We start from the raw sequence: 23317 nt of genomic DNA on the forward strand, positions 1-23317 counted from the left end.
AATCCTGTAATCTCACTTGGAAATAGCATGAAATTGTAGTTGAGTAGAATAACTGGACTTGTTTTCTACTGCACACATCTTATGTTTGCTGCTATTTTCTGTTAGGTTTAGATTCTGACTTACAGTAGACACTGTTTTAGAAATTACTTTCTTACTCCTTCTTTTTCCTATAGCACATACAAGTAGCAAAACATTTTGTATTTACTCATCTTTTATTCTTGTTCCCCTTTTTCTATTTTACAGTCCCTGCGAAAAGTTGGCCAAGATTCAACTGTACTCCTCATCTGTATAACTGTGTTTCTGTCTTACCTTCCTGAAGCTGGACAGTACTCAAGCTTCTTTCTCTACCTGCGACAGGTGGCAATAAGTGATAGAAATTATTTATTTTAGTTACAATGAACTGTGACTTGTTCATTCAAGTCCAAAATGAGTCTCTCTCAGAAATTGATTACTTTTTTCTACTTTGGACATTACAGAGGATATGAGTGCATTGTCTCCATGTCAGAACTTGTATTTTGTATCATACATTTAAGAGTACTGTAGTTAATCAGTCACTTTTCCAAATAGGTGATTGGCTTTTCATCAGAAACAGTTGCCACATTTATTGGTGTTGTTGGAATATTGTCAATTTTGGCTCAGGTAAGATTTTGCCTTGCATCTTTTCTTCCAGAGACCAGAACCACCCTTTATGTTTTCCTTTCTATGGGCCTGATTCATGTTTGTAAGTAAAGCAAAAAAAAGCAAGTAACTGTGTTTGAAACAAACTATGCTGCCATACAAGGGGAGCCAATACATTTATAATTTTTTATTTTTACACTGCAATTTAGATTTCACTTTGAACACACCCCAACCAAGTCTAACTCTCACTGCACGTTACATCTACCATACCTGCAGTCCAGCATGGTTTTGCCCAGTTGCTTGCTTATTTGCTTTAATTACAAACATGAATCAGGTCATATGTGTATGAATGAATGAATAAGCCTGCCTTCCTCTGTAGTGGAAGGAGTAAGGGAAAAATACCCCAAGCTTTTAAGTGGACTTTTGAGAATGTGGGGGTGTCAGGGGAGAGACAATGACTAAGATTTTCATATCCTTACATGTTTTTCCAGACTGTGGTGTTGGGAGTTCTTATGAGATCTATTGGAAATAAGAACACTATACTACTAGGGCTTGGCTTCCAGATATTACAGCTTGCCTGGTACGGATTTGGATCTCAGCACTGGTGAGTGATAACTGGGTCTGGTTGAGTAAACCAATCTATAAAGTGTACAACCAGGGACGGATCTAGACTTTTCATTAGGGGGGGGCGGTTTACTGTTTAATCTTGACTCCTCCCTCTACAGGCCCAACTCCTCCCATCTGTAATCCTAACTCCTCCTCCTCTCAATTCTGACTGAACTTTTTGAGTGCGACTGAGATAGAGCTTTGTGATTGTTCTATGTACATGTGACTGTGCTATGGTGTAATTGTATTTATTAGCCCTAGTACCCACACACCAGCAAGTGAGGGGCAAATGCTCTGTAACCCTTGCTCTCCTGGCTTCTCTGTGCTGCTGTGGTATAAGCTGCAGCACATCGTTCTGTCTCAGGCTCTCCCCGGAGAACTCTCTTCTGCTCAAAAGTGGGCATGGCTATGACTGTGTTAGGGGGGCGGTCGCCCCCTTCGCCCCCCCCTAGATCCGGTCCTGTGTACAACCTAGGACATATTCACTTGCAGATATTGATGTGTAAACACTGGAAAATGTCTAGTGAATGTAAGTGTATTTCTCTTACGTCCTAGAGGATGCTGGGGACTCCGTAAGGACCATGGGGTATAGACGGGCTCCGCAGGAGACATGGGCACTATAAAGAACTTTTAGTATGGGTGTGCACTGGCTCCTCCCTCTATGCCCCTCCTCCAGACCTCAGTTAGATCTTGTGCCCAGAGGAGACTGGGTGCATTACAGGGGAGCTCTCCTGAGTTTCTCTGTTTAAAGAATTTTGTTAGGTTTTTTATTTTCAGGGAGCACTGCTGGCAACAGGCTCCCTGCATCGTGGGACTGAGGAGAGAGAAGCAGACCTACTTAAGTGATAGGCCCTGCTTCTTAGGCTACTGGACACCATTAGCTCCAGAGGGAGTCGGAACCCAGGTTTCCCCTCACAGTTCGTCCCGGAGCCGCGCCGCCATCCTCCTCACAGAGCCGGAAGATAGAAGCCGGGTGAGTATTAGAAGAAAAGAAGACTTCAGATCTTCACTGAGGTAAGCGCGCAGCGCTAACGCTGCGCGCCATTGCTCCCACACAACACACACAGAGCAGGCACAGATGGGTGCAGGGCGCAGGGGGGGCGCCCTGGGCAGCAATAAACCTCAAGGATGGCATATTAGAGACTATTAGGCTGCGGAGGCAGTAAATAGATAAACCCCCGCCATTTTTTGTAAATCAGAGCGGGACCGAAGCCCGCCGCTGGAGGGGGCGGAGCTTGATCCCTCAGCACTAACCAGCGCCATTTTCTCCACAGAAGCTGCAGAGACGCTGGCTCCCCGGACTCTCCCCTGCTGAACATGGATCAAAGGGCTGAAAAAGAGGAGGGGGGCACAATTATTAACGCAGTGAGTGGGGTAATCATTAGTATAACATAAAAGCGCTATCTGGGTTTATTCCAGTGTCAGTTTGGCGCTGGGTGTGTGCTGGCATACTCTCTCTCTGTCTCTCCAAAGGGCCTGGTTGGGGATTTGTCCCCTTATAGTTATATCCCGATGTGTGTGGGGTGTCGGTACGTGCGTGTCGGCATTTTTGAAGCGGAAGGCTCGTCCAAGGAGGAGGTGGAGCAGATGAGTGGTGAGTCCCCGTCGGTGGTGCCGACTCAAGAATGGATGGATATGTGGCATATGTTAAATGCAAGTGTAGCATCCTTACATAAGAGACTGGACAAAGCAGAGTCCAGGGAGACAACAGGGGGTCAATCCACGGATTGGACCGACTCACAGGGCCCTTCGGGGTCTCGGAAACGTCCCTTGTCACAAATAGTAGACACGGATACCGACACGTACTCTGAATCCAGTGTCGAATATGATGAAGCAAGATTGCACCCTAGGGTGACAAAAAGTATTCAGTGTACGATTATTGCAATAAAGGATGTTTTGCATATCACTGATGAACCCTCTGTTCCCGACACGAGGGTACACATGTTTAAGGAAAAGAAGCAAGTAGCAACCTTTTCCCCATCTCATGAACTTAACGAGTTATTTGAAAAAGCTTGGGAAACTCCAGATAAGAAACTGCAGATTCCCAAAAGGGTTCTTATCACATACCCTTTCCCTACGCCAGGACAGAGGGTACGTTGGGAATCCTCCCAGCGTGGACAAGGCTTTAACACGCCTGTCCAAGAAGGTGGCCCTGCCGTCTACTGACACGGCGGCCCTCAAGGATCCTGCGGACCGCAGGCAGGAGACTACGTTAAAGTCTATTTATACACATACTGGTACCTTGCTCCGACCGGCAATTGTGTCGGCATGGGTATGTAACGTAGTTGCAGCTTGGACAGATACCCTGTCCGCTGACCTTGATACCCTAGATAGGGATACCATTTTGTTAACTTTAGCCCATATTAAGGACGCAGTCTTATATATGAGAGACGCTCAAAGAGACATTGGATTGCTGGGTTCCAGAGCCAATGCCATGGCTATTTCTGCGAGACGATCCTTATGGACCCGCCAATGGACGGGTGATGCGGACTCAAAAAAGCATATGGAGGTTTTACCTTACAAGGGTGACGTGTTGTTTGGGGACGATCTCGCGGACCTGGTTTCCACAGCTACAGCGGGTAAATCTACCTTTTTGTTCCCCAACAGTAAAAGAAAACTCCACAGTATCAGATGCAGTCCTTTCGGTCGCAAAAGTCCAGAAGAGGTCGGGGCTCCTCCTTCCTTACCAGAGGTAAGGGTAGAGGAAAAAGAACACCTGCTTCGGCTGGTTCCCAGGAGCAGAAGTCCTCCCCGGCTTCTACGAAGTCCACCGCATGACGCTGGGGCTCCCCTACGGGAGTCCGCACCGGTGGGGGCACGCCTTCGACTCTTCAGCCAAGTCTGGGTTCGGTCAGACGTGGATCCTTGGGCGATGGATATTGTTTCCCAGGGCTACAAGCTGGAATTCGAGGAGGTGCCCCCCGCGCCGGTTTTTCAAGTCGGCCTTACCAGCTTCTTCCCCAGAGAGGGAAGTAGTGTTAACTGCAATTCAAACGCTGTGTCAACAGCAAGTGATTGTCAGGGTTCCCCTGGTCCAACAGGGAAAAGGATATTATTCAACCCTGTTTGTGGTCCCGAAGCCGGATGGTTCAGTCAGACCCATTTTAAATCTAAAATCCCTAAACCAGTACTTGAAAAGATTCAAATTCAAGATGGAATCACTCCGAGCTGTAATATCCAGCCTGGAAGGGGGGGATTTTATGGTGTCGCTAGACATAAAGGATGCTTACCTTCATGTCCCCATATATCCCTCTCATCAGGAGTACCTGAGATTCGCTGTACAGGATTGTCATTACCAGTTTCAGACGTTGCCGTTTGGGCTTTCCACGGCCCCGAGGATTTTCACCAAGGTAATGTCGGAAATGATGGTGATCCTGCGCAGGCAGGGAGTCACAATTATCCCATACTTGGACGATCTCGTGATAAAGGCGAGATCAAGAGATCAATTGTTGAAGAACGTGTCGCTCTCCCTGAGAGTGCTCCAACAGCATGGTTGGATTCTCAATCTACCAAAGTTGCAATTGGTTCCAACAACTCGACTATCGTTCCTAGGCATGATACTGGACACTGTTAGGCGCCGGGGTCCGCTCGTCGGTGCGGCCCGGCGCCTAGCAACCAGGGACGCCGTGCGCGTACAGCCGCCGGCTCCCTGGCAACGCTAGACGCCGGGCGCACGGAGCCGCACGGACCCTAGCAACGGGGACGCCACTGACGGACCGCGTTCCCCGTTGCTGGGTCCTTTTTAATTAATAGGACACCTGTTTCCTGGCCATGCAGCTAGGCAGCTGTATGGCATCTAATCCAATCAGCCTCTAAACAGCTGATTGGAGGACTCCCTGTTAAATACACTTCCTGGGCTTCTCACAGACGCCGGTAATAGCTTCTTGCATGCTGTATCTGTTTGCTGAGAGTGTTTCCAGTCCTGCTGTATCCGGTCGTTCCTGTTCTCAGTTGTCCTGTACTCGGAAGTCGTCATCTGTTCCTGGAGTCCTGACTGAGCACCTTTGAACATCCAGTGGTGTTCGTGAGTCACGGCGTGTGTTGCGGCTTGGCCGCTTTATCATTTATTATTTATTATTTGTGTTTCGGAGCTTTTGCGGAAGATTCCGCTCCCACAGATCCACTCTGGTATCCAGCGGTGCTGGGTAGGAGTAACGGACTAGTGGATTTTGGTTGTCCTTTTCCCTGGCGGGTTTCCGCACATACCTCAGCTTTTGTTAGTTAGCTTGTAGCCCCTGGCCTGGTTGTTTAGTCAGAGGGCCCCTTGTTATCACCCTGTCTCGGATTTCCCTTTGTCTCCCATTAAGACCTGAGGGGGCATCGGAGTTGGGCAGACATAATCCGCCCTTCAAACGCGGCTGCCATGGGCTCAAGCAACCATAGTCTCGCAAGGGATTTCTGACAGCACGGGCGAGACAACGGAGTTAGGGCGCCAGGGGCTACTTTCTATTCCCGCTTCCTTCCCCAGCATTACGTTCCAGTGCTCCGGTCCATGCAATAGGACCTCCTCAGACCAGAGTGCTGGAATCTTAACATTATTACCGGCCACACCCAAACTTAAAATTAAACAGGGTTTGATTTTTTCCTTATTCAGTTTTGTAAGATTTATCGGCCTCATGAATCCCACTGGTTTAGGGCCAAATCCTGGCCAGCTCCTAGTTAGCCAGATTCAAGAACTTACTCAGATGGTTCAGGATCTTTCCCTTCGGGTGAAGTCGCAGGTAGATCTTTTACGAACTTCCCCGAGGGTAGTCCCTGAACCAAAAATGCACTTGCCTGACCGCTTTTCTGGTGATAGGAAGGAGTTTTTTTAATTTTAAAGAGTCCTGTAAACTTTATTTTCGTTTAAGACCAATCTCCTCAGGTACTGAATCTCAGCGGGTCGGAATTATTATTTCTTTGCTCCAGGGGGATCCTCAGACCTGGGCTTTTGGTTTAAAAGCAGAGGATCCGGCATTGTTGTCAGTAGACGCCTTTCTGGGGTCTTTAGGGCTTTTGTATGATGACCCTGATAGAGAGGCATCCGCTGAGAGTCAGTTACGCGCTCTCAGACAGGGTAGAAATCCTGCAGAGGTTTATTCTACGGAGTTTCGCCGTTGGTCGAACGACTGTGGCTGGAATGACCCAGCCCTGCGCAGTCAGTTTCGCCTCGGCTTATCTGAGTCTATAAAAGACAGTCTCCTTCAGTATCCCGCTCCTGAGACTCTCGATAAACTCATGGAGCTTTCTATTAAGATTGATCGTCGTCTCAGAGAGCGGAGGGCTGAAAAAGGAGCACCTGTCAGGTCTACTACATGTGTATTTTCCATTCCTGAGGACATAGAGGAGCCCATGCAGATGGGTCTCTCCCGGCTGTCTCCAGAAGAAAGAGCCAGAAGGCAAAACTCTGGTCTTTGTTTGTACTGTGGGGGTAAGGGACATTTTGCCCGTAATTGTCCGAATAAGTCGGGAAACGCCTCGACCAAGTGAATTGTGAGGGGGTTCACTTTGGTCTGCAGCTTATCTCCTCGAATAACTCCCTTTTAGTCCCAGCTAAAGTTTCCTTTGGCAGCCTCAGTTCTTCGGTGTCGGCTTTTGTTGACAGTGGAGCTGCAGGGAACTTTATGGACTTAACGTGGGCCAAGGCCTTGGGTATTCCTCAGTTAGCTTTGGGTAGGTGTATCACCATGCATGGTTTAGATGGGAGTCCCTTGTCCAATGGGGTTATTTCCCTCTGTACACCCCCTGTACTACTTACGGTAGGAGCTCTTCATTCCGAAAAAATTTAGTTTTTCCTTACCCATTGCCCAGCAGTTCCAGTGGTTCTGGGTCACCCTTGGCTGGCCTTTCATAATCCCATCATTGATTGGCAGTCGGGGGAGATCTCACAATGGGGTACCATCTGTAATAAGGATTGTATTACATTTCCCGTCAGAATAGCTGCTGCCATTCCCGAACCCATTCCCGTGGAATACCAGGACTTTGTTGATGTATTTTCCAAGGGCAATGCGGACATTCTGCCTCCCCATCGGCCTTATGATTGTGCTATTGAGCTAATTCCTGGTGCCACATTGCCAAAGGGAAGGTTATATGCATTGTCCGGGCCAGAAACTGCGGCCATGAATGAGTATGTTAAGGAGAGCCTAGGGAAAGGATTTATCAGGCCATCTAAATCCCCTTTAAGTGCAGGCTTCTTCTTTGTGGAGAAGAAAGATGGATCACTCAGACCTTGCATTGACTTTAGAGCCCTGAATAAGATCTCAGTTAAAAATACTTACCCTCTGCCACTGATTTCTGTCCTCTTTGATCAGCTGCGTTCGGCTGAGATTTTTTCTAAAATTGACCTGAGGGGAGCGTATAACCTCATCCGAATCAAGTCGGGAGATGAATGGAAGACGGCGTTCAGTACTTAGTCGGGTCACTACGAGTATCTGGTGATGCCGTTCGGTTTGTCTAACGCTCCGGCAGTTTTCCAGGATCTCATTAACGATGTGCTCCGTGATTTTCTAGGAAGATTCGTGGTCGTTTACTTAGACGACATCCTGATCTATTCTGACTCTATTGAACAACATGTTACCCAGGTGCGTCAGGTTCTTCAAAAATTACGTGAAAATCACCTATATGCCAAGCTGGAGAAGTGTGAGTTTCATGTCACGGAGGTATCCTTTTTAGGGTACATTATTTCCCCTCGGGGATTCTGTATGGAACCTAAGAAGCTCCAAGCCATCCTTAGTTGGGCGCAACCCACCAACTTAAAAGCAATTCAGCGCTTTTTAGGGTTTGCGAATTATTATAGAAGATTTATTCATGCTTTTTCCGACCTCGTTGCTCCCATTGTGGCACTGACTAAGAAGGGAGCGGATCCTACCAACTGGTCACGTGAAGCTGAGTTATCCTTTCAGGCCTTGAAACAAGCTTTTGTCTCAGCCCCAGTCCTCAGACATCCCAACCCTGAATTGCCCTTCATTGTTGAGGTTGATGCCTCGGAGGTTGGAGTGGGGGCTATCCTATCTCAGAAGGATCCGGACTCTCTAGAACTACATCCTTGTGCCTTTATGTCCAGGAAATTCTCATCCGCTGAATCCAACTACGATGTTGGTAACCGGGAGTTACTGGCTATTAAATGGGCTTTCGAGGAGTGGAGGCATTGGCTTGAGGGAGCAACACATACCATTTCAGTATTGACTGACCACAAAAATCTTCAGTACATCGAATCAGCTAAGCGGCTGAATGCCCGGCAGGCTCGTTGGGCTTTATTTTTTACTCGTTTCAAGTTTATTATCACCTTTAGGCCGGGTTCCAAGAATACCAAGGCGGATGCCCTGTCACGCAGTTTTCTTCCAGTTCATAATAACAGTCCTGTTACTCCCATACTTCCATCTTCAGTCATTTGGGCAGGCCTCACACAAGATTTATTTACCCAGTTAAAGCAGCTTCAACATCAAGCTCCTGGAAATACTCCTGCTGGTCGTCTTTACGTCCCTTACTGTTTTGACTGAGTTTCATGATAGCAAAGTTGCCGGGCATCCGGGGATCTCTAAGACTTTGGAATTAGTCTCCCGCTCAGTATGGTGGCCTGGTCTTTCTAAGGACATTAAGGAGTTTGTTTTTTCTTGTCAGGTCTGTGCACAGCATAAGGTTCCCCGTTCCTTGCCTATCGGGCAACTTATGCCCTTAAATGTTCCTCTCAGGCCATGGTCTCATATTTCCATGGATTTTGTGGTAGACCTCCCTCTGTCAGCCGGATTCCGAGTCATATGGGTGGTAGTGGACCGTTATAGCAAGATGGCCCATTTCATTGCTCTTCCCCGACTGCCATCTGCCCAGGGATTGGCAGTTTTGTTTCTCCGCCATGTTTTCAGACTTCATGGGTTGCCCATTGATATTGTTTCTGATCGGGGTCCACAATTCATTGCACAATTCTGGAAGTCTTTTTGTGCCTCATTAAAGATGAAATTGTCTTTAACATCCGGCTACCATCCCCAATCCAACGGGCAGACCGAGCGAGTTAATCAATCATTAAAACAGTATTTGCGTTTGTACTCAGCCAAACTCCAGAATGATTAGTCCGAGTTTCTTCCTTTGGCGGAGTTTGCTTACAACAATTCTTGTCATTCCTCCACTAATGTGTCTCCATTCTTTTCAGTTTTTGGTTTTCACCCCAGAGCTAATTCTTTTTTTCAACATTCCTCTGTTTCCTCGCTAACCTTAACCTCTCATCTCAGAGTCATTTGGAAAAAAGTGCACCTTGCTCTCAGAAAAGCGGCATTTCGAGAGAAAAAAATTTCTGACAGGCTCCGGCGTCCTTGCACTTTTAAGGTGGGAGATAGGGTATGGTTGTCGACTCGTAACATTAAACTTCGACAAACCTCAGCTAGATTGGGCCCCAAATTTATTGGACCATTTCATATTATTAAAAAAATCAATCCAGTTGCTTTCCGGTTACGTTTACCAAGAGCTCTCCGGATCGGAAATACGTTCCATTGCTCCCTGTTGAAACCATACGTTTCTTCCAGTAGATTTCCTCGGAAGATCTCTCAGGGGAAATCACCAGTAGATGTACAGGGTCATCAGGAGTTCTTGGTGGAGAAGGTTCTCGATTCCAAATTGTCCCGGGGTCGGCTTTATTTTCTGGTGCACTGGAGAGGCTATGGTCCAGAGGAAAGGTCTTGGGTCCTGGATAAGGATCTCCATGCCCCGAGGCTCAAGAGGGCATTTTTTCGGGAATTTCCTCGGAAACCTGGCTTTTATTGGTTCCTTGACCCCTCCTCAAGGGGGGGGTACTGTTAGGCGCCGGGGTCCGCTCGTCGGTGCGGCCCGGCGCCTAGCAACCAGGGACGCCATGCGCGTACAGCCGCCGGCTCCCTGGCAACGCTAGACGCCGGGCGCACGGAGCCGCACGGACCCTAGCAACGGGGACGCCACTGACGGACCGCGTTCCCCGTTGCTGGGTCCATTTTAATTAATAGGACACCTGTTTCCTGGCCATGCAGCTAGGCAGCTGTATGGCATCTAATCCAATCAGCCTCTAAACAGCTGATTGGAGGACTCCCTGTTAAATACACTTCCTGGGCTTCTCACAGACGCCGGTAATAGCTTCTTGCATGCTGTATCTGTTTGCTGAGAGTGTTTCCCGTCCTGCTGTATCCGGTCGTTCCTGTTCTCAGTTGTCCTGTACTCGGAAGTCGTCATCTGTTCCTGGAGTCCTGACTGAGCACCTTTGAACATCCAGTGGTGTTCGTGAGTCACGGCGTAGCCGTGTGTTGCGGCTTGGCCGCTTTATCATTTATTATTTATTATTTGTGTTTCGGAGCTTTTGCGGAGGATTCCGCTCCCACAGATCCACTCTGGTATCCAGCGGTGCTGGGTAGGAGTAACGGACTAGTGGATTTTGGTTGTCCTTTTCCCTGGCGGGTTTCCGCACATACCTCAGCTTTTGTTAGTTAGCTTGTAGCCCCTGGCCTGGTTGTTTAGTCAGAGGGCCCCTTGTTATCACCCTGTCTCGGATTTCCCTTTGTCTCCCATTAAGACCTGGGGGGGCATCGGAGTTGGGCAGACATAATCCGCCCTTCAAACGCGGCTGCCATGGGCTCAAGCAACCATAGTCTCGCAAGGGATTTCTGACAGCACGGGCGAGACAACGGAGTTAGGGCGCCAGGGGCTACTTTCTATTCCCGCTTCCTTCCCCAGCATTACGTTCCAGTGCTCCGGTCCATGCAATAGGACCTCCTCAGACCAGAGTGCTGGAATCTTAACAGACACGGAACGAAAGAAGGTTTTTCTCCCGTTGGAAAAAGCCCAGGACCTCCAGAACATGGTCAGAGACATCAACGTGCTGGAATTAAGGGCCATATACAACGGCTTTCGACAAGCGGAGAGTCTTCTTCGCGACCTACCGGTTCTGATTCAATCAGACAATGTCACAGCCGTGGTTCATGGGAACCGCCGAGGCGGGACAAGGAGCAGAGTCGCGATGGCGGAAGCCACCAGGATTCTTCGCTGGGCGGAAAATCACGTAAGCGCTCTGTCAGCTGTCTTCATTCCGGGAGTGGACAACTGGGAAGCAGACTTCCACAGCAGACACGATCTCCATCCAGGAGAGTGGGGACTTCATCAAGAAGTCTTAGCAGAGATAACGGGTCTCTGGGGAATTCCTCAAATAGACATGATGGCGTCACGCCTCAACAAGAAGTTTCGGAGGTATTGTGCCAGGTCCCGGGACCCTCAGGCAATAGCAGTAGACACCCTGGTAACACCATGGGTGTTTCAGTCGGTCTATGTGTTTCCTCCTCTTCCTCTCATCGTAAAGGTTTTGAGGATCATAAGACAAAAAAGAGTACAGACAATACTCATTGTTCCAGATTGGCCTCAAAGGGCATGGTACTCGGATCTTCAGGTCATGCTCACAGAAGATCCTTGGCCTCTTCCTCTCAGGGAGGACCTGTTGCAGCAGGGGCCTTGCGTGTTCCAAGACTTACCGCGGTTACGTTTGACGGCATGGCGGTTGAACGCCGGATCCTAGCTGGGAAAGGTATTCCAGAGGAGGTCATACCTACTCTAATAAAGGCTAGGAAGGAGGTGACGGCGAAACATTATCACCGTATCTGGAGGAGGTATGTCTCTTGGTATGAAACCAAGAATGTTTCTACGGAAGATTTCCATCTGGGCCGTTTTCTCCACTTCCTACAGACAGGAGTGGATATGGGCCTGAAGTTAGGGCCGAAAAAGTTAGGGCCGAAATCTGTACCTTAATGGAGCCTATCCAGGGGCGGATCCAGAAGAAAATGATAGGGGGGGCACCATGGAAGGGGCAAGTACATTTGCATGCGGCTTCGGTGCATGTGAGGTGGCGCTTCTTATACAATGCCCACAGTTGTAGCGCTCATTATGCAATGTCCACTGTACTGGTAGTGCCCCTTATATAGACCCCCAAGTAGTGGTGCCCCTTTTGCAATGCCCGTATTGCCCCCAGTAGTAATGTTGCCTGTAGTAATGCCCCCAGTCATTATGCCCCCAGTGGTAATTCCAATGCAGTCATGACCCCAGTGGTTTACCCCTGCCCCCTTTAGTTTAGCCTCCCAGTGGTAATGCCCCCAGTAGTTTAGCCACCAGTAGTAATGCCCCCTGTAGTTTGCCCCATTGTAGTTTAGTCCCTGTAGTTATGCCCCCTTGTAGCTTAGCCTTCAGTAGTAATGCCCCCAGTAGTTTGGCCCCTGTAGTTATCTCCCAGTAGTTTGGCCCCTGTAGTTAAGCCCCCAGTAGTTTGGCCCCCCTGTAGTTTAGCCCCCAAGTAGTAATGCCCCTGTAGTTAAGCCGCCAGTAGTAATGCCCCTGTAGTTACGCCGCCAGTAGTTGGCACCTTTGTAGTTGGCCCCCAGTAATAGTCCCCCATTAGTTTGCCCCCAGTAGATGCCACCCAGTAATAATGTCCCCCAGCAGTTTGCCCCCAGTAGATACCCCCCAGTAATAATGTCCTCCAGTAGTTTGCCCCTTATAAGTTTGCCCCCAATAGATGACCTCCCAGTAGTAATGCCCCCAGTAGATGCCCCCCAGTAAAAATGTCCCCCAGTAGCTGCCCCAAATAGATGACCCCCCAGTAGTAAAGCCCCAGTAGATGCCCCCCAGTGATAATGCCCCAGTAGCTGCCCCCAATAGATGACCCCCCAGTAATAATGCCCCCTACGAGTTTGCCCCAATAGATGACCCCCCTGTAGTAATGCCCCCAGTAGATGGCCCCCAGTAAAAATGTCCCCCAGTAGCTGCCCCCAATAGATGACCCCTCAGTAATGATGCCCCCAGTAGATGCCCCCCAGTTATAATGCCCCCAGTAGTTTGCCCCCCCAGTAGTAATGCCCCTTGTTGATGCCCCCCAGTAGTAATGTCCCCCGTAGTTTGCCCCCGCTGCATTAAGGAAGAAAAAAACATACTTACCGAGCCCCATTCGTGCGCCGCTGCAGTCCTCCTCCTCCCTTGGCGTCCGCTCCTCAGCACTATGAGAGAGACGTCATGACTGACGTCTCTCCCATAGCGCATGGCGCACAGTGACAGCGCCGGAAGCCGGAGCTCAGTACTGAGCTCCTGCCTCCGGCTACCGCTGTGCAGGGAGACGAGCGCCCGCTGGTAACACAATCTCAGCGGGCGCCCGTCATCTCCCTGTGCGGCGCCGGGGGAGAACGGGGGACGGAGGCCAGAAATGACAGGGGGGGCACGGGCCCGAGTGCCCCCCCCCCCCTGGATCCGCCACTGAGCCTATCTGTATTCTTTCAGAAGGAATTGGCTTCTCTCCCAGAAGTCCAAACTTTTGTGAAGGGAGTGCGGCACATCCAGCCTCCTTTTGTGCCCTCAGTGGCACCATGGGACCTGAACGTGGTGTTACAGTTCCTTAAATCACACTGGTTGCAACCCCTTCAAACGGTTGAATTGAAATTTCTCACCTGGAAGGTGGTCATGTTATTAGCCTTGGCTTCGGCAAGGCGGGTGTCAGACTTGGCGGCTTTGTCTCACAAGAGCCCCTACTTGATTTTTCATGTGGATAGAGCGGAATTGAGGACTCGTCCTCAGTTTTTGCTTAAGGTGGTGTCTTCATTTCATATGAACCAACCTATCGTGGTGCCTGTAGCTACAAGTGACTTGGAGGACTCCAAGTCCCTGGATGTAATCAGGGCATTAAAGATTTATGTAGCCAGGATGGCTAGGATTAGGAAAATAGAGGCTCTGTTTGTCCTGTATGCAGCCAACAAGATTGGCGCGCCTGCTTCGAAGCAGACTATTGCTCGCTGGATCTGTAACACGATTCAGCAGGCTTATCCTACGGCTGGATTGCCGTTACCAAATTCGGTAAAGGCCCATTCCACTAGGAAGGTGGGCTCTTCTTGGGCGGCTGCCCGAGGCGTCTCGGCTTTGCAGTTATGCCGAGCAGCTACTTGGTCGGGTTCAAACACTTTTGCAAAATTCTACAAGTTTGATACCCTGGCTGATGAGGACCTAGCGTTTGCTCAATCGGTGCTGCAGAGTCATCCGCACTCTCCCGCCCGGTTTGGAGCTTTGGTATAAACCCCATGGTCCTTACGGAGTCCCCAGCATCCTCTAGGACGTAAGAGAAAATAAGATTTTAAACCTACCGGTAAATCTTTTTCTCCTAGTCCGTAGAGGATGCTGGGCGCCCGTCCCAATGCGGACATATTTCTGCAAGGCTTGTATATAGTTGTTGCTTACATAAGGGTTATTTATTATTATCCTTTATTTATATGGCACCACGAGGTTTCCGCAGCGCCCAATTACAGAATACATAAACAAATAATCAAACAGGAAAACAGCAACTTACAGTTGATGACAGTATAGGACAAGTACAGGGTAAATAAACATAGTTACATCAGCAGATGACACTGGAATAAGTATCAGGTGGCAGAGGACTGCTGGATGTGGTGCAGTTGAAGATTATTAAAGTAAGAAAGGATAAGCACATGAGGGAAGAGGGCCCTGCTCGTGAGAGCTTACATTCTAAAGGGGAGGGGTAGACAGACAGGGGTGACACAGATGGGGTACATAGAGAGTGTAGAACAGAGGGTTAGGATGAGATTTGGCTGGGTTTGGTGAAGAAGTGGGTCTTGAGAGATCGTTTGAAGTTTTGTAGAGAGGTGGAGAGTCTGAGGGGGAGAGGTAGGGAATTCCAAAGAAGTGGTGCAGCACGTGAAAAATCTTAGAGGTAGGAGTGGGAGGAAGTAATCCGTAGGCAAGAGAGTCGGCGTGCATTAGCAGAGCGAAGAGGACGGGTGGGAGTGTAAAGGGAGATAAGGTCAGAGATGTAGATGGGAGAGGAGTGGGTGAGGGCTTTTTAAGCGAGTGTGAGAAGCTTGAAATGGATTCTGAAAGGGAAGGGGAGCCAGTGAAGGTCTAGTAAGAGAGGAGAGGTGGACGTAGTGCGTTTGGTGAGGAAGATGAGCCGGGCAGCAGCATTGAGGATAGATTGGAGTGGAGAGAGGTATTTGTCAGGAATGCCAGTCAGGAGCAGATTACAGTAGTCCAGTCTGGAGATGACCAGTGAGTGGATAAGAGTCTTAGTAGCATCCTGGGTCAGAAAGGGTCTGATCCTGGAAATATTTTTTAGATGAAAATGGCAGGTTTGTGAGAGGTGCTGAATGTGTGGTTTGAAGGAGAGGGAGGAGTCAAGGATTACTCCAAGACAGCGCACTTGGGGGCTAGAGTAGATAGTAGTGCCATCAATAGATAATGAGATTGTAGGAGGTGAGGTTATGCGGGAGGGAGGAAAGATGATCAGCTCTGTCTTAGACATGTTAATTTTAAGAAAGCGCTGAAACATCCAGGAAGAGGTAGCAGAGAGACAGTTGGAGATACGAGTGAGGAGAGCAGGGGAGAGGTCTGGAGAGGAAAGATAGATTTGGGTGTCATCAGCATAGAGATGATATTGGAAACCAAAAGAACTAATGAGCTTACCTAGTGAGGACGTATAGAGAGAAGAGAAGAGGACCAAGGACAGAACCTTGGGGTACCCCTACAGTTAGTGGAAGTGAGGGGGAGGTGGAGACAGAGAAAGAACGGTCAGAAAGGTAGGAGGACAGCCAAGAGAGGGCAGTGTCACGTAGACCAATGGAGTGAAGAATTTGCAGTAGGAGAGGATGGTCCACAGTGTCGAAAGCAGCAGAGAGATCAAGTAGAATAAGTATAGAGTAGTGTCCCTTAGATTTAGCAGCATGGAGGTCATTGCATACTTTTGTAAGGGCAGTTTCAGTGGAGTGGAGAGGACGGAAGCCAGACTGGAATGGGTCAAGCAGTGAGTGTGAGGAAAGAAAGGAAGTAAGGCGGTTGTAGACAATACGCTCAAGGAGTTTGGAGGCAAAAGGGACGAGAGAGATGAGTCGGTAGTTGGAGAGAGTGTTTGGATCAAGTGTAGGTTTTTTAAGAATAGGAGAGATGAGTGCATGCTTGAAGGCAGAGGGGACAGTGCCTGATGAGAGGGATAGATTGAGAAGGTGGGAAAGATGGGAACAAGCAGAAGGAGAGAGGTAGTGGAGGAGGCGGGAGGGGATAGGGTCAAGTGGGGAGGTGGTGAGAGGACAGGAACGAATGAGGGCCATGACTTCCTCTCCAGATGCATGGGAGAAAGATGTCGGAGTAGGTGCGAGGGATGGGGAGGGTTGGTAAGGGATGGGAGAAAGCTGGTTACTGATGGTCTGGTGTGATGTGATGTCCTGACGTATGGAGTAAATTTTGGATGTGAAGTAAGTGGCAAAGTCAAGAGCAGAGAGTGAGGAAGGGAGACGAGGTGGAGGTGGGCAGAGGAGTGAGTTGAGAGTGGCAAAGAGGCGCCGGGGGTTGGAAGACTGGGAGGAGATGAGGTTCTTGAAGTATGACTGTTTAGCAAGAGAAAGGGCAGCACTGAAGGATGAGAGCATAAGTTTGAAATGGAGGAAGTCTGCCTTAGAGCGTGATTTCCTCCAGTGTCGCTCAGCAGTACGTGAGCATTTTTGCAGATATCTGGTGCATTTGGTGTGCCAGGGTTGAGGTGTTAATTTGCGAGGGTGAATAGTGGTTGGTGGAACAACAGAGTCAAGAGCAGAAGTAAGGGATGCATTGTATGTGGAAGTGGCTTGTTCAGGGCATGAGAGAGAGAGAATAGGAGAGAGAAGTGAATCAAACAGGGAGGAAAGGAATGTGGTGTCAATAGCTTCAATGTTACGCTTAGTGATGGTAGCTTTAGGAGGTAGAGATGGGGAAGTCGAGAGAGATAGGTTAAAGGAGAGCAGGTGGTGGTCAGAGAGGGGAAATGGGGAGTTGGAAAAATCAGAAATATCACAGCGGTGAGTGAAGACCAGATCCAGTGAGCTCCCATTCACATGGGAGGGTGAGGAGGTCCACTGAGAGAGACCAAGTGAAGAGGTGAGGTTAAGGAGTTTAGAGGCAGGGGATTGTGTGGGGATGTCAATAGGGATGTTGAAATCGCCTAGGATAATGGAGGGATTGTCAGAAGAGAGGAAGTGAGGAAGCCAGGAAGCAAAGTTGTCGATGAATTTGGAAGCAGTGCCAGGGGGGTGGTAATGACAGCTACTCTAAGATGGACTGGTTGGAAGAGGCGTATGGCATGGACCTCAAATGTAGAGAATGTAAGGGATGGTTCTGGTGGTATGAGTTGGTAGGACCCCAACACCACCCCCATGGCGACCCCCAGGTCGGGGTGTGTGTGTGAATGTGAGGCCCCCAGCAGAGAGAGCAGCAGGAGAAGTAGTGTCAGAGGGTGGGGACCAGTTTGTTACAAACAGATCTGGCATTCCAGAGGGCACAGGATAGGGGGTATGAGTTTGTGGGAGAGATGTGAATGAGATTATCAGGGTTGCTGTAGCGATGAGGTGAGATTAACTTTGAGGGCAGGGATGATGAGAGAGTAGTGATGGTGCGGGTGCCTGAGCTGGGAGGGGAAACTGCAGGAGGTGGGCAGGGAGGGAGGTCAGTGTGATGTGGATGGGGGTATGGGGAGGTGACAGGGAATGGAGAAAGGGAGCAGGGCTGAGTTGTTGGGTAGCAGGACCATGGGGCAGAGGTAAATGAAAGTGGGGTAACACAAAAGGAGGGGGAAGGCAACAGAGGGATGGAGGGGAGACAGAGGAGGAGGTGTGGGAGACTAGGGGGAAGGATAAAGATACATGATTAGGTAGACACTGAGTGATGTGGGGAGTATAAGAAAGCCTTGACATAGTGTTAAGTAGGTAAATAGGTTGAGGGAAAGTGGAAGTAGGAGAGGAGACTGTAAGGGAATCAGAGCAGAACAATTACAGAAATGCAGGTGAGAAAAGCAGTGTGGGCTCAATGGGTCTAGATTTAGTATGAAATGAGTCAAAAGCGTAGATAAAGTGGGTGTAGAAATGTATTTGGGCTGTAAGAAATGAAAGGATTGTGAGTGGGTTAAGAAGCAATGGTAATTCTGTTAGATATTGTAAGTGTTTGTAGATGAGAATATGAACTCACAATTGTCCCAAAGAAGATCTTTGTGATCCTGATTATGGATGGAAACCAGATCTTACATATGTTCTTTTCTGCAAATGGGTTGCATAGTGTTCACAGAGTAAAAGTTGGAGGGTGGTAAATTTGCATATGCAGTTGATATTGATAAGTAGTTCATCGGTTGTTGTTTGATGTTTTCTTTCAGTTTTTCGTCCAGGCTAAGTCCAGGCTTTGATATTAAAATTATATATCTACTCCCTTTGAGCCTCCTCCCTTAGAGTCCTACACCCTGGATCAATCAGCCAGGCTTAATCAGCCAAGTATACTCTAATATGAACTAACATTAACATGTGTAAGGTATAGGTTCACTGATTAAAACCCCACCCATTGCCCAACACCCACTGGTGGGCATTAAAGCTAAAACAAACAAATAATGATATGGGAGGAGGACATCCCAAATTCCCCAAATATCTAACAATTAAACAGGCTAAATTCTGCACAAAACAATAACTCCAGATTACCTAAGCAAACAGACACTGTAGAGTATAGTATCCTAGATCACTGTGCAACTGCTGAGAGTTGTAGTAATTATTTTGATTACCTGTAGGTGAGAGAATAAGATGTTAGGAGGAGATTGCAGTCCTTTGCCTACTGTATTTAGTCCAGGCTAAATTCCAGGCTTTGATTTTAAAATTATATATCTGCTCCCTTTGAGCCTCCTCCCTTAGAGTCCTACACCCAAGATCAATCAGCCAGGCTTAATCAGTCAAGTATACTCTAATATGAACTAACATTAACATGTGTAAGGTATAGGTTCACTGATTAAAACCCCACCCATTGCCCAACACCCACTGGTGGGCAATAAAGCTAAAACAAACAAATAATGATATGGGAGGAGGACATCCCAAATATCTAACAATTAAACAGGCCAAATTCTGCACAAAATAATAACTCCAGATTACCTAAGCAAACAGACACTGTAGAGTATAGTATCCTAGATCACTGTGCAACTGGTGAGAGTTGTAGTAATTATTTTGATTACCTGTAGGTGAGAGAATAAGATGTTAGGAGGAGATCGCAGTCCTTTGCCTACTGTATTTAGTCCAGGCTAAATCCAGGCTTTGATATTAAAATTATATACAATTATGTTACAGTTAAGATCAGTCTTTGGCTGATGCTGTTCTTTGTTCATACTGTTAACTGGTTACGTGTATTCCAGGTTATATGGTATGATTGGTGTGGGCTGGTATGAATCTTGCCCTTAGATAACAAAATCCTTTCCTCGTATTGTCCATCTCCTCTGGGCACAGTTCTCTAACTGAGGTCTGGAGGAGGGGCATAGAGGGAGGAGCCAGTGCACACCCATATCTAAAGTTCTTTATAGTGCCCATGTCTCCTGCGGATCCCGTCTATACCCCATGGTCCTTACGGAGTCCCCAGCATCCTCTACGGACTAGGAGAAAAAGATTTACCGGTAGGTTTAAAATCTTATTATTCACACAGTTTGTCAAGATTTTTACATTTTACCGGCGGTCTTATGACCGACAGCGGCATTCCGATAAATAAGATCTCAATAGGGGTCAGATAATTATACTTGCCTTCCCAACCAACCTCCATAACCCTCCCCGGTGGTGCCTAACCCTTCCCCCTCTCCTTTCCGCAACCTAAACCCAGCTCTCCTTCCCGCGCAGCCTATCCCTCACCGGGGGTGCCTTGCCCTCCCTGGGGGGACTGTAACCCTAAACCTACCTTCCCCACAGCCTAACCCTCCCCTGTGGCGCCTAAACCCCCCTCCCCATGGCCTAAACCTAAGAGTCCTCAGAATACTTGTGTTGGCATTTTGAGTCATATGTCACAGTTCTGGCGTCTCTATTTTCTCTGCATGGCAAGATTCCGGCGCCAGGATTTCGACTGCTGGCATCCTGACTGCCGGCATGCTGGACATATCCCTTTGCAACCAATTGGCAAATATAGGACAGTCAGGCATGACAAATCCTTCCAACATGCCCAACTGATTTGTAGAGATGAGCGCCTGAAATTTTTCGGGTTTTGTGTTTTGGTTTTGGGTTCGGTTCCGCGGCCGTGTTTTGGGTTCGACCGCGTTTTGGCAAAACCTCACCGAATTTTTTTTGTCGGATTCGGGTGTGTTTTGGATTCGGGTGTTTTTTTCAAAAAACACTAAAAAACAGCTTAAATCATAGAATTTGGGGGTCATTTTGATCCCAAAGTATTATTAACCTCAAAAACCATAATTTACACTCATTTTCAGTCTATTCTGAATACCTCACACCTCACAATATTATTTTTAGTCCTAAAATTTGCACCGAGGTCGCTGTGTGAGTAAGATAAGCGACCCTAGTGGCCGACACAAACACCGGGCCCATCTAGGAGTGGCACTGCAGTGTCACGCAGGATGTCCCTTCCAAAAAACCCTCCCCAAACAGCACATGACGCAAAGAAAAAAAGAGGCGCAATGAGGTAGCTGTGTGAGTAAGATTAGCGACCCTAGTGGCCGACACAAACACCGGGCCCATCTAGGAGTGGCACTGCAGTGTCACGCAGGATGGCCCTTCCAAAAAACCCTCCCCAAACAGCACATGACGCAAAGAAAAAAAGAGGCGCAATGAGGTAGCTGTGTGAGTAAGATTAGCGACCCTAGTGGCCGACACAAACACCGGGCCCATCTAGGAGTGGCACTGCAGTGTCACGCAGGATGGCCCTTCCAAAAAACCCTCCCCAAACAGCACATGACGCAAAGAAAAAAAGAGGCGCAATGAGGTAGCTGTGTGAGTAAGATTAGCGACCCTAGTGGCCGACACAAACACCGGGCCCATCTAGGAGTGGCACTGCAGTGTCACGCAGGATGTCCCTTCCAAAAAACCCTCCCCAAACAGCACATGACGCAAAGAAAAAAAGAGGCGCAATGAGGTAGCTGTGTGAGTAAGATTAGCGACCCTAGTGGCCGACACAAACACCGGGCCCATCTAGGAGTGGCACTGCAGTGTCACGCAGGATGTCCCTTCCAAAAAACCCTCCCCAAACAGCACATGACGCAAAGAAAAAAAGAGGCGCAATGAGGTAGCTGTGTGAGTAAGATTAGCGACCCTAGTGGCCGACACAAACACCGGGCCCATCTAGGAGTGGCACTGCAGTGTCACGCAGGATGTCCCTTCCAAAAAACCCTCCCCAAACAGCACATGACGCAAAGAAAAAAAGAGGCGCAATGAGGTAGCTGACTGTGTGAGTAAGATTAGCGACCCTAGTGGCCGACACAAACACCGGGCCCATCTAGGAGTGGCACTGCAGTGTCACGCAGGATGTCCCTTCCAAAAAAACCCTCCCCAATCAGCACATGATGCAAAGAAAAAGAAAAGAAAAAAGAGGTGCAAGATGGAATTGTCCTTGGGCCCTCCCACCCACCCTTATGTTGTATAAACAAAACAGGACATGCACACTTTAACCAACCCATCATTTCAGTGACAGGGTCTGCCACACGACTGTGACTGATATGACGGGTTGGTTTGGACCCCCCCCAAAAAAGAAGCAATTAATCTCTCCTTGCACAAACTGGCTCTACAGAGGCAAGATGTCCACCTCATCTTCACCCTCCGATATATCACCGTGTACATCCCCCTCCTCACAGATTATCAATTCGTCCCCACTGGAATCCACCATCTCAGCTCCCTGTGTACTTTGTGGAGGCAATTGCTGCTGGTCAATGTCTCCGCGGAGGAATTGATTATAATTCATTTTAATGAACATCATCTTCTCCACATTTTCTGGATGTAACCTCGTACGCCGATTGCTGACAAGGTGAGCGGCGGCACTAAACACTCTTTCGGAGTACACACTTGTGGGAGGGCAACTTAGGTAGAATAAAGCCAGTTTGTGCAAGGGCCTCCAAATTGCCTCTTTTTCCTGCCAGTATAAGTACGGACTGTGTGACGTGCCTACTTGGATGCGGTCACTCATATAATCCTCCACCATTCTATCAATGTTGAGAGAATCATATGCAGTGACAGTAGACGACATGTCCGTAATCGTTGTCAGGTCCTTCAGTCCGGACCAGATGTCAGCATCAGCAGTCGCTCCAGACTGCCCTGCATCACCGCCAGCGGGTGGGCTCGGAATTCTGAGCCTTTTCCTCGCACCCCCAGTTGCGGGAGAATGTGAAGGAGGAGATGTTGACAGGTCGCGTTCCGCTTGACTTGACAATTTTGTCACCAGCAGGTCTTTCAACCCCAGCAGACCTGTGTCTGCCGGAAAGAGAGATCCAAGGTAGGCTTTAAATCTAGGATCGAGCACGGTGGCCAAAATGTAGTGCTCTGATTTCAACAGATTGACCACCCGTGAATCCTTGTTAAGCGAATTAAGGGCTGCATCCACAAGTCCCACATGCCTAGCGGAATCGCTCCCTTTTAGCTCCTTCTTCAATGCCTCCAGCTTCTTCTGCAAAAGCCTGATGAGGGGAATGACCTGACTCAGGCTGGCAGTGTCTGAACTGACTTCACGTGTGGCAAGTTCAAAGGGCATCAGAACCTTGCACAACGTTGAAATCATTCTCCACTGCACTTGAGACAGGTGCATTCCATCTCCTATATCGTGCTCAATTGTATAGGCTTGAATGGCCTTTTGCTGCTCCTCCAACCTCTGAAGCATATAGAGGGTTGAATTCCACCTCGTTACCACTTCTTGCTTCAGATGATGGCAGGGCAGGTTCAGTAGTTTTTGGTGGTGCTCCAGTCTTCTGTACGTGGTGCCTGTACGCCGAAAGTGTCCCGCAATTTTTCTGGCCACCGACAGCATCTCTTGCACGCCCATGTCGTTTTTTAAAAAATTCTGCACCACCAAATTCAAGGTATGTGCAAAACATGGGACGTGCTGGAATTTGCCCATATTTAATGCACACACAATATTGCTGGCGTTGTCCGATGCCACAAATCCACAGGAGAGTCCAATTGGGGTAAGCCATTCCGCGATGATCTTCCTCAGTTGCCGTAAGAGGTTTTCAGCTGTGTGCGTATTCTGGAAAGCGGTGATACAAAGCGTAGCCTGCCTAGGAAAGAGTTGGCGTTTGCGAGATGCTGCTACTGGTGCCGCCGCTGCTGTTCTTGCGGCGGGAGTCCATACATCTACCCAGTGGGCTGTCACAGTCATA

The 23317-nt window shown here is 48.6% G+C and overlaps 1 protein-coding gene across 1 annotated transcript in view; it reads left to right on the forward strand.

The window, feature by feature from the left end:
* The window catches only part of LOC134903454 (hippocampus abundant transcript 1 protein-like), a 158153-nt gene that overhangs the window by 92017 nt on the left and 42819 nt on the right, over positions 1-23317 (forward strand). The window contains exons 6-8 of the mRNA XM_063914467.1: positions 244-357; positions 568-639; positions 1110-1222. Coding sequence (XP_063770537.1) covers positions 244-357; positions 568-639; positions 1110-1222 — 299 coding nt within the window. The remainder of the gene's footprint in view (positions 1-243; positions 358-567; positions 640-1109; positions 1223-23317) is intronic.

Source organism: Pseudophryne corroboree, chromosome 1 (genome assembly GCF_028390025.1).
Source record: "Pseudophryne corroboree isolate aPseCor3 chromosome 1, aPseCor3.hap2, whole genome shotgun sequence".
NCBI classification, from domain to species: Eukaryota; Metazoa; Chordata; class Amphibia; order Anura; family Myobatrachidae; genus Pseudophryne; species Pseudophryne corroboree.